Source organism: Schistocerca nitens, chromosome 10 (assembly GCF_023898315.1).
Source record: "Schistocerca nitens isolate TAMUIC-IGC-003100 chromosome 10, iqSchNite1.1, whole genome shotgun sequence".
NCBI classification, from domain to species: domain Eukaryota; kingdom Metazoa; phylum Arthropoda; class Insecta; order Orthoptera; family Acrididae; genus Schistocerca; species Schistocerca nitens.
Genome location: NC_064623.1, coordinates 95,067,345 through 95,079,363, shown reverse-complemented (window position 1 = coordinate 95,079,363; position 12,019 = coordinate 95,067,345). Strand labels below are relative to the sequence as shown.

At 41.8% G+C, this 12,019-nt stretch overlaps 1 protein-coding gene across 1 annotated transcript in view; it reads right to left on the bottom strand.

The window, feature by feature from the left end:
* The window catches only part of LOC126210072 (MD-2-related lipid-recognition protein-like), an 84,518-nt gene extending 73,726 nt beyond the window's left edge, over positions 1-10,792 (bottom strand). Inside the window, exon 1 of the mRNA XM_049939194.1 lies at positions 10,628-10,792. Coding sequence (XP_049795151.1) covers positions 10,628-10,712 — 85 coding nt within the window. The 5' untranslated portion in view covers positions 10,713-10,792. The remainder of the gene's footprint in view (positions 1-10,627) is intronic.
* Positions 10,793-12,019: the final 1,227 nt, after the last annotated feature.

The following is a 12,019-nucleotide window of genomic DNA, read 5'->3' as shown; positions in this document are numbered from 1 at the left end:
TGAATTTCAGCTTGATACGTCTCCCCTTTCCTGAGAGAAAGGGTTATTAGTAGTCAGATAACAAAGTCATCCTGTAAGGATCCCGATTCTACCGGTTGAGGTACAGAACCCTAAAAATGGTAATAGTGATCAAGACGGAGAATCTTCCCGAGCAGTGACAATGGTCGTAGGCTCATACAGTGACTTCATGTCTTTTATAGACAAAACTAAAAATTCGAGACGTCTAATACAAAACAAAATCTTCTTTATACTTTTGGCAAAAATAGTTGCAAATTATTTCTTGTTGATTGCATAGGTTCACGACAAGCATGTTTCGGCATTTGTGCCATTTTTAGGTGTTCCTGCTGACATTAAATGTATAGCCTATATCACTTTATTCTCCTTGTATGTAATAGTACTATGGAAGCTTATCTTATATTTACATCTAAATGGAGTGATGTCCATAAAACATCTTGAAATATAATTTCTTTTATGTACTGTGTTGTTGGCATAGGTCTTGTATAACTTTCTATAGAAGAATAATAGTGAAATTTCATTTTTTTGGCAGCTGTTAGATTGACACTGAAACGATCTATAATCTTATAATTGTCATTGGCGTGATATATATTGATGTGTCGGCAGCTGGGCCAACACCTTGTAGATAGAGGTGGCTTAAAAGGCACGCTAGACTAACGCAGACGGGCGTGAAGTACTGGAACAGGATACGTAATTAATGCTATGAAGAAAAGTACGTAGCTGGTATAATACTTATCTTTAATCAATCATTGTGGTACATCGCACAAAGGAGACTTTTATTACAATCACTGTAAGGCTAATGGCGCCTTGCTAGTTCGTAGCCATTAACTTAGCTGAAGGCTATTCTGTCTCTCGGCTAATGAGAGAGAAAGGCTTCGTACGTCTAGTCGCTAGCTCTGTCGTCCGTACAACTGGGCTGAGTTCGAGTCAGTCTCTCGAGACCTGCCTTGTGGTGGCGCTAGGTTTGCGATCACACAGTGGCGACACGCGGGTCCGACATGTACTACAGGACCGCGGCCGATTTAAGCTACCACCTAGCACGTGTGGTGTCTGGCTGTGACACCACATATATAATATTATAACTAAAAAAATGTGAAATTTCACTATAATTCTTCTATAGAAAGTAAATACGTGACCTGTGTTAACAACATAGTTGTTGTTGTGGTCTTCAGTCCTGAGACTGGTTTGATGCAGCTCTCCATGCTACTCTATCCTGTGCAAGCTTCTTCATCTCCCAGTACCTACTGCAACCTACATCCTTCTGAATCTGCTTAGTGTATTGATCTCTTGGTCTCCCTCTACGATTTTTACCCTCCACGCTGCCCTCCAATGCTGAATTTGTGATCCCTTGATGCCTCAAAACATGTCCTACCAACCGATCCCTTCTTCTAGTCAAGTTGTGCCACAAACTTCTCTTCTCTCCAATCCTATTCAATACCTCCTCATTAGTTACGTGATCTACCCACCTTATCTTCAGCATTCTTCTGTAGCACCACATTTCGAAAGCTTCTATTCTCTTCTTGTCCAAACTGGTTATCGTCCATGTTTCACTTCCATACATGGCTACACTCCATACAAATACTTTCAGAAACGACTTCCTGACACTTAAATCTATACTCGATGTTAACAAATTTCTCTTCTTCAGAAACGATTTACTTGCCATTGCCAGTCTACATTTTATATCCTCTCTACTTCGACCATCATCAGTTATTTTACTCCCTAAATAGCAAAACTCCTTTACTACTTTAAGTGTCTCATTTCCTAATCTAATCCCCTCAGCATCACCCGATTTAATCTGACTACATTCCATTATCCTCGTTTTGCTTTTGTTGATGTTCATCTTATATCCTCCTTTCAAGACACTGTCCATTCCGTTCAACTGCTCTTCCAAGTCCTTTGCTGTCTCTGACAGAATTACAATGTCATCGGCGAACCTCAAAGTTTTTACTTCTTTTCCATGAATTTTAATACCTACTCCGAATTTTTCTTTTGTTTCCTTTACTGCTTGCTCAATATACAGATTGAATAACATCGGGGAGAGGCTACAACCCTGTATCACTCCTTTCCCAATCACTGCTTCCCTTTCATGCCCCTCGACTCTTATAACTGCCATCTGGTTTCTGTACAAATTGTAAATAGCCTTTCGCTCCCTGTATTTTACCCCTGCCACCTTCAGAATTTGAAAGAGAGTATTCCAGTTAACGTTGTCAAAAGCTTTCTCTAAGTCTACAAATGCTAGAAACGTAGGTTTGCCTTTTCTTAATCTTTCTTCTAAGATAAGTCGTAAGGTTAGTATTGCCTCACGTGTTCCAACATTTCTACGGAATCCAAACTGATCTTCCCCGAGGTCCGCTTCTACCAGTTTTTCCATTCGTCTGTAAGGAATTCGCGTTACTATTTTGCAGCTGTGACTTATTAAACTGATAGTTCGGTAATTTTCACATCTGTCAACACCTGCTTTCTTTGGTATTGGAATTATTATATTCTTCTTGAAGTCTGTGGGTATTTCGCCTGTCTCATACATCTTGCTCACCAGATGGTAGAGTTTTGTCAGGACTGGCTCTCCCAAGGCCATCAGTAGTTCTAATGGAATGTTGTCTACTCCCGGGGCCTTGTTTCGACTCAGGTCTTTCAGTGCTCTGTCAAACTCTTCACGCAGTATCTTATCTCCCATTTCATCTTCATCTACATCCTCTTCCATTTCCATAATACTGTCCTCAAGTACATCGCCGTTGTATAAACCCTCTATATACTCCTTCCACCTTTCTGCCTTCCCTTCCTTGCTTAGAACTGGGTTGCTATCTGAGCTCTTGATATTCATACAAATGGTTCTCTTCTCTCCAAAGGTCTCTTTAATTTTCCTGTAGGCAGTATCTATCTTACCCCTAGTGAGACAAGCCTCTACATCCTTACATTTGTCCTCTAGCCATCCCTGCTTAGCCATTTTGCACTTCCTGTCGATCTCATTTTTGAGACGTTTGTATTCCTTTTTGCCTGCTTCATTTACTGCATTTTTATATTTTCTCCTTTCATCAATTAAATTCAATATTTCTTCTGTTACCCAAGGATTTCTATTAGCCCTCGTCTTTTTACCTACTTGATCGTCTGCTGCCTTCACTACTTCATCCCTCAGAGCTACCCATTCTTCTTCTACTGTATTTCTTTCCCCCATTCCTGTCAATTGTTCCCTTATGCTCTCCCTGAAACTCTCTACAACCTCTGGTTCTTTCAGTTTATCCAGGTCCCATCTCCTTAAATTCCCACCTTTTTGCAGTTTCTTCAGTTTCAATCTGCAGTTCATAACCAATAGATTAAAAGAAATTACGTTCCAAGATGTTTCATGGACATTACTCCATTTAGACACAAACATAAGATACAGTTTCATAGTACACTATTACCTAGACGTAGAATAAAATTATATATACATGCAGTGTCAACAGAAACACTTGAAAATGCCACATATGCCGAATCCTATGTAATCAACAAGAAATAAACGATTTACATGTAATTTTGTCAAAAATATACAGATGTCATAAGAGGACCTTATACAAGCAAGAGAAGAAGAAAATAAAGTACTTTTTATCTCTAGAAATTGTACAACATTGTTGATTTACATATATTTTTCATTTAACAATGAAGCATTTCGCGTATCTATATAAAATTTTTAGTTATATCCATAAGACCAGTACCGTAATTAAAATAAAAGAAACCTAACTTAATTGAAAAATTATGATTGAATACTTGTTAATTAAAATTTATATTTGTAAATAAATACAGAATTTAAAAGTAAAAAAGATGTGTACTATACTCCGTTCGTCATAACGATAAACCTGACTTAAACAAACACAGACGCGAGATTGGGCAGCAGCCATAACCCTCGTACACTGCTGTTGTTCCGCTCTTGGAAGTAGGTCTAACTTATGTTTGGATATCTTATTACTATGTCACTGTAAATGAAACTTGAAGACATTCCGGTGTATGAACAACCGTCAACGTTTTTGTTAATCATACTTTAGCTACGTTATTTTTATTTAAAAACTCATGTAGAGTCACAGTCTCAGTAAGCACTACTTGGGCTCTGATTGTCCCACTGTTTGTATGTGACGCGTCACTGCCGAACAATAACGAAATGCAGAACAGCACGTCATAAAAGAGGGGTAGGAGGAAATATGGACTTTTTCGTGGCTGGGGATTTTGTTGTTTATCGCCTCGGTATCATTGTAGCAGTATTGAAGTGTACCACTTTCCTCGGAGTCCGACATGGAAGAAGTTCGGTGGTTACCAGACGACTGACTCTAATACTTTCAGTGGCTTCAATATTTAACTACATGGTGAAATCCCAGCAGTTCGCTTTTACGCTGCACATAGCTCATGCAGAGATATTACCCTTGTTATAGTCGTTTTTAATTGCAGTACTATGTTAGATGGGATCGAGAGCATGCTATGTTTTCCAGCAGATCACCTAAGAGGCGTATAGCATGAGTATTACCACTATTTCGTTCTGTTCAAAAATTAAATGACACTCAAGACTATATTGTTATCTGCTCGTCTCTTTCTATGCCTTTACTACAACTGTTCACAGCACTGCTTGTTAGTTGGACCAGGTAGCTAGCCAGTGCTTTCCAAGTTAAATGCGCCGGTAAAGCTGTGGTCCCGTATTATCGCTGAGTCGATGTACGCGTAATGCACAGCATAAAACGTATCCTCATTATCGTACTTGACTGTACTCGAGACAGCTTGGGTTCTGCTCCACGTGAACGGAAATGCAATGCTTACATGAGGTTTATTCTTATGATGAACGGTATATAGCCAGATCCAAACTATCTAAGCTACAGTCGCTTAGTATTGGAATGGCATCAGAACCAGATAAGATACCTTTAAGATTCTATAAATATTATGGGAGAGAACTTGTTCCCCTTCTAGCAGTAATTTATCATAGATCGCTTGAGCAACGTAAGTTACCTAACGACTGGAAAGAAGGGCAGGTCATTCTCGTTTTTAAGAAAGGCCATAACAGAGATCCACGCAATTACAGACCTATATCGTTGATGTCAATCTGTTGTAGAATTATGGAACATGTTTTATGCTCAAGAATTATGACGTTTTTGGAAAATGAACATCTCCTCTGTAAAAATCAACATGGGTTCCGTAAACAGAGATCCTGCGAAACTCAGCTCTCTCTGTTCCTCCATGAAATCAAAAATGGTTCTGAGCACTATGGGACTTAACTTCTGAGGTCATCAGTCCCCTAGAACTTAGAACTACTTAAACATAACTAACCTAAGGACATCACACACATCCATGCCCCAGGCAGGATTCGAACTGCGACCGTAGCGGCCGCGCGGTTCCAGCCTGTAGCGCCTAGAACCGCTCGGCCACGCCGGCCGGTCTCCATGAAATCCACAGCGCAATGGACAACGGCGCTCAGGTTGATGCCGTGTTCCTTGATTTCCGTAATGGCATTTGAATCCGTCTCGCATTGCCGTTTAATGAAAAGATACGAGCTTACGGAATATCGGAGCAGACATGCAACTGGATACAAGACTTTCTTGCAAATAGAACTCAACACGTCGCTCTTAACGGAACAAAATCGACAGATGTAAAGCTAATATACGGAGCAGCACAGAGAAGTGTGATAGAACCGTTGCTGTTTACATTATAGATGAATGATCTGTTAGAAAGTGACGGATGCTTTTTAAGGCTATTCGCAGATGGTGCCGTTGTCTATACCAAAGTAGCAACGCCAGAAGATAGTAATAATTTGCAGAACGACCTGCAGAGAATTGATGATTGATGCAGGCTCTGGCACGACCCTGAACGTAAATAAATGTAACGTATTGCGCGTACATAGGAAAAGAAATCCACTGCTGTACGCAGACAACAGACTCAGATTCATCGGAAGAATCTTAAGGAAATGTAACTCATCCACGAAAAAACTGGCTTATAAGGCGCTCGTTCGCCCGATTCTAAAAGCCGTAAATTCAACTAAATACCTAGGTATTACAATTACGAACAACTTAAATTGGAAAGAACACATAGAAAATGTTGTGGGGAAGGCTAACCAAAGGCTGCGTTTTATTGGCACGACACTTAGAAAATGTAACAGACCTACTAAGGAGACTGCCTACACTACGCTTGTCCGTCCTCTTTTAGAATACTGCTGCGTGGTGTGGGATCCTTACCAGATAGGACTGACAGAGTAAATCGAAAAAGTTCAAAGAAAGGCAGCACGTTTTGTATTATCGCGAAATATGGGAGAGAGTTCACAGAAATGATGCAGGATTTGGGATGGAAATCATTAAAAGAAAGGCGTTTTTCGTTGCGACGGAATCTTCTCACGAAATTCCAATCACCAACTTTCTCCTCCGAACGCGAAAATATTTTGTTGACACCGACCTACATAGGGAGGAACGATCACCATGATAAAATAAGGGAAATTAGAGCTCGTACGGAAAGATACAGGTGTTCATTCCTTCCACGCGCTATACGAGATTGGAATAATAGAGAATTGTGAAGGTGGTTCGATGAACCCTCCGCCAGGCACTTAAATGTGATTTGCAGAGTATCCGTGTAGATGTAGATGTAGATATTGTTCATCTGTTTGGGATCCCTATCTGGTAGAACTGATAGAGGAGATAGAGAAGATCCAATGAAGAGCGGCGCATTTCGTCAGAGGATCGTTTAGCTGGCGAGAGAGCATTACGGAGATGCTAAAAACAAACTCCACTGGCAGCCGTTACAAGAGAGGCGTTGTCCATCACGGAGAGATTTACTATTGAAATTTCGGGACAGCACTTTTCATGAGGACTCGGAAATCATATTACTTCCTCCCATACACATCTCGCGTATGGACCACGAGGAGAAAATTAGAGAAATTAGAGCCAATACGGTGGCTTACCGACGATCATTCTTCCCCCGCACTATTCGTGAGTGGAACAGGTGAAACAGCCCTTAGAAAAATTTATGAGTTACTGTGCTGAGTAACCTCTTACGTTTTTTGATTTTCAAACAGCTGAGCAGAACTGAACGTACTCAGACATTTCTCTCTTTACTTATTCTGATGAACACTAAACAGACACACAATATTTTTAGTGCAACGCAATCTGACTTTCAATAATCCCTACAAAAGAATGGCCCCGACTGACAATAAACTATACTTTTCATGAATCACTTACCTCACAAAAATCTTCGTTACTCGAACTACTGCAATACAGCGAGCGCCACTACTGCCAGGTAATAAAAGATTCTAACTACTGAAGGCACTAACTACTGATAGGCATAGTTAGCAAATGAAAGATTTTGATAGAGAACAAACAATGTATTTACCTTAATAATAAATGGTTCAAATGGCTCTGAGCAGTATGGGACTTGATATCTGCGGTCATCAGTCCCCTAGAACTTAGAACTACTTAAACCTAACTAACGTAAGGACATCACACACACCCATGCCCGAGACAGGATTCGAACCTGCGACCGTAGCGGTCACGCGGTTCCAGACTGAAGCGCCTAGAGCCGCACGGCCACACCGGCCGGCTCCTTAATAATATTCAAAAGTCATCATATATGTTGTTGTTGTGGTCTTCAGTCCTGAGACTGGTTTGATGCAGCTCTCCATGCTACTCTATCCTGTGCAAGCTTCTTCATCTCCCAGTACCTACTGCAGCCTACATCCTTCTGAATCTGCTTAGTGTATTCATCTCTTGGTCTCCCTCTACGATTTTTACCCTCCACGCTGCCCTCCAATATTAAATTGGTGATCCCTCGATGTCTCAGAACATGTCCTACCAACCGATCCCTTCTTCTAGTCAAGTTGTGCCACAAGCTCCTCTTCTCCCCAATTCTATTCAATACCTCCTCATTAGTTATCTGATCTACCCATATAATCTTCAGCGTTCTTCTGTAGCACCACATTTCGAAAGCTTCTATTCTCTTCTTGTCTAAACTATTTAACGTCCACGTTTCACTTCCATACATGGCTACACTCCACACAAATACTTTCAGAAACGACTTCCTGACACTTAAATCTACACTCGATGTTAACAAATTTTTCTTCTTCAGAAACGCTTTCCTTGCCATTACCAGTCTACATTTTATATCCTCTCTACTTCGACCATCATCAGTTATTTTGCTCCACAAATAGCAAAACTCCTTTACTACTTTAAGTGTCTCATTTCCTAATCTAATTCCCTTTGCATCTCCCGACTTAATTAGACTACATTCCATTATCCTAGTTTGCTTTTGTTGATGTTCATCTTATATCCTCCTTTCAAGACACTGTCCATTCCGTTCACTGCTCTTCCAAGTCCTTTGCTGTCTCTGACAGAATTACAATGTCATCGGCGAACCTCAAAGTTTTTATTTCTTCTCCATGGATTTTAATTCCTACTCCAAACTTTTCTTTTGTTTCCTTTATTGCTTGCTCAATATACAGATTGAATAACATCGGGAATAGGCTACAACCCTGTTTCACTCCCTTCCCAACCACTGCTTCCCTTTCATGCCCCTCGACTCTTATAACTGCCATCTGCTTTCTGTACAAATTGTAAATAGCCTTTCGCTCCCTGTATTTTACCCCTACCACCTTCAGAATCGCTGTTCACTTCCAACTGCCCAACACTACAATAGCGAAGATTCCAACAATGCCAACCAGCCACAGCTGCACCCAGCACAGCCAGTGATTTTCACACAGAGCGCTACGTGACGTTACCAACATAAAAACCTAAACAGCCTACTTACACAGGGTTGGAGGGATCAGATAGTGGTACCGAAAGTACCCTCCGCCACACACCATTAGGTGGCTTGCGGAGTATGATGTAGATGTAGATACTTCTACACTACGTGCTCAGCTGCTGACTGCTACGTTCATTGTTAACAAATGTTTCGTACTTAACAGCTAGTCTTCAAAGGCGACTTTATCGAGCTTTTTTGTCTGGACAATGACCTTTAACTCGCCCAAGTACGAAGAAGGGCTTAGAGAGGCAGTCTGCTAGGTCCTGAGTGAAACGATTTCATTTACATCTATATACATACTCCGCAATCCACCATACGGTGCATGGCGGAGGGTACCTCGTACCACAACTAGCATCTTCTCTCCCTGTTCCACTCCCAAACAGAACGAGGGAAAAATGACTGCCTATATGCCTCTGTACGAGCCCTAATCTCTCTTATCTTTGGGGTCTCTCCGCGAAATGTAAGTTGGCGGCAGTAAAATTGTACTGCAGTCAGCGTCAAATGCTGGTTCTCTAAATTTCCTCAGTGGCGATTCACGAAAAGAACGCCTCCTTTCCTCTAGAAACTCCCACCCGAGTTCCTTAAGCATTTCCGTAACACTCGCATGATGATCAAACCTACCAGTAACAAATCTAGCAGCCCGCCACTGAATTGGTTCTACGTCTTCCCTCAATCCGACCTGATAGGGATCCCAAACGCTCGAGCAGTACTCAAGAATAGGTCGTATTAGTGTTTTATAAGCGGTCTCCTTTACAGATGAACCACATCTTCCCAAAATTCTACCAACGAACCGAAGACGACTATCCGCCTTCCCCACAACTGCCATTACATGCTTGTCCCACTTCATGTCGCTCTGCAATGTTACGCCCAAATATTTCATCGACGTGACTGTGTCGAGCGTTACACTACTAATGGAGTATTCAAACATTACAGGATTCTTTTTCCTATTCATCTGCATTAATTTACATTTATCTATATTTAGAGTTAGCTGCCATTCTCTACACCAGGTGTCTCCAAACTTTTTAGTCCGTGGGCCACATTGACTCCTCCACGAAGTCATAAGGGCCAAGATCTACCTAGTGGGATTAAAGCACCCTAGCACTCCATGATCACCGTAATGTAAGGCTAAAGGAAAGATGAAATCGCAAAAATCTAAGGTTGTGGGAATAGCTAGCGCTGAAACTAACTACGATTTTTATTTAATTACATAATTTTGATTGGTGGACGTACCTGACCGAAATTCTGTCGTATTTTATTCTGGCGAATTTCACATAAAAGTATATCACTGCACTTTCTGTATGTATTTTACAACGTAATCAAAAGAAAGTGAAACCTCGCTTAAGAAGCATCTTCCATAATGATTGATTACTAAGGCTAGTCGCCGAAGTGGCGTCCATTTGAAAGACTTGCACCAGAATCGTGAGTAGAATAAAATGCAAAGAATTTTTTTACTTAAAATGTTTTCGCCAATCTAGTCTGTTAACCGTTCTTTATTTATTTATTTTTTTCCCTATCGTACGGAGAATGGTCTGTCTGTTTATTGTGGATAGCCACAAGTTTAACCATGACCTACCGCTTTGTAAAGATAGAGCTCCGACAATGTCGCGGTGTACGGGTCGCGATAGGCCTCGAAACTCAATTGTTGGCAGTATAGGTACCACCTCAAATATTTGGCGGCCGGATACCGGGGATGTCCGGCTAGCTAACGCTGGCCGGTTTGGAGACCCTTGCTCTACACCAATCACAAATCCTGTCCAAGTCATCTTGTATCCTCCTACAGTCACTCAACGACGACACCTTCCCGTACACCACAGTGGGAAACGCCGCACCTACCCCCGATTCGTGGCTTCCAGGAAGTGAATGAACGGCCGCGGAGCCTCACCTTTCTCGTTGCAGTTCCGGAAGGTGACTTCCTCGGCCACGCAGGCGGCCACCAGCAGCAGCAGACACGCGGCGGATCGCAGCATCCCGTCTCCCTTCTCGTCCGGTGGGCAGCGTGGCACGCTCTGGCTGTCTGCTCCAGGGCGGACAACCGATTACTGGGCCGAGGGTCGCCTGACCCCGGCGTGACGTCACACAGCGCTCTATCGCCCGCCAAGTCCAACGCGGCGACTGCAACAGCCCGTGTGTACCGTACTGCTGGCGCTCAGGAGAGGCCAAAGTCTGGAGGTCGCGGGGTTACAGCGTCGAAAATACAGCGTCAGCAAACAGCGTCTTATCCCCCTTAGGAAGCGAGATACAGAAAGGGTTGTAGGTAATAGTGTCCAGTTAAAGTGCGCGTCATTTATGACGGCGGCCGAGTTTAGGTTCGTTCTGCGCATCTAACGTCACAAAACAGTGTCAGCCAATGAACAGAGAACGACGTTGCCAGAGCTCGACTGCAGTGCAGAGCACGGACGAGTGTCTTCGGTTTTAGAAATGTTCAGTCATAAATAAAGTAATTGAACTAAAGCAATGTCTTGATAGCAGACTTTCTTTATACCAATTGCTTCATATTCTATTAATGAATTAAACCAAACAAGCAATAAGCCTCCTAATTCAGGCGATAGCAAGGAAAGGTGTTTGTATCATTCTCACTAACCGCTTTTTCACAATAAAGAACAGAGGTAATTGTTTATTTCCTATTGTACTTCGACGAAACGTTAGTAATTCGTAGTCATATCAATAGTGTTTGTCGGTATTTTGCGTATTATTTTAAAGACCTTATTCGGTGCTTAATATTTTCTTTATTTAAAAACAATATCGAAGTGTCTTACTTCATGAATTTTATTCGTTTGAATGTAATTTTTTGAAATTTCTAGCGGCAACTAAAATCAACCATATGGAAAGTATACGCTATGGACTTTTATCTCTGCAAACTCTTCAAAATTTCGTGCAATGGTTTACTACATCTAATGCTGCACAACAACTGCGTTGAACATCGAAACAAAGTTAAGTCATTTATGAGGGGAAGGTATCAGTCAAGAAGATGTGTAAAAATCAAATTTTTGGGCCAAATAGTTTTTGTGAAAACGAATGATAAAGTGTGTCAAAGCAGTCGAAACCCTATGTGTCTGCACAGGCGAGCAGTGCAATGATGACAAAATCGAGCACATCGCGGAATGCGGGGAGCACGTCTCTGTAGCAGCGGAAGGGTTAATGCAGCCGTGGTGGCTTTACTTCATAAACTGCACGCTCCCCCTTCAACGTAAGTTTGCGAACTATACTATGGCGCTGCTTCTCTTGGCGCGTACAACTGGCAACGTAGCAGTTTCCCGCATCTGAATTGAACTAT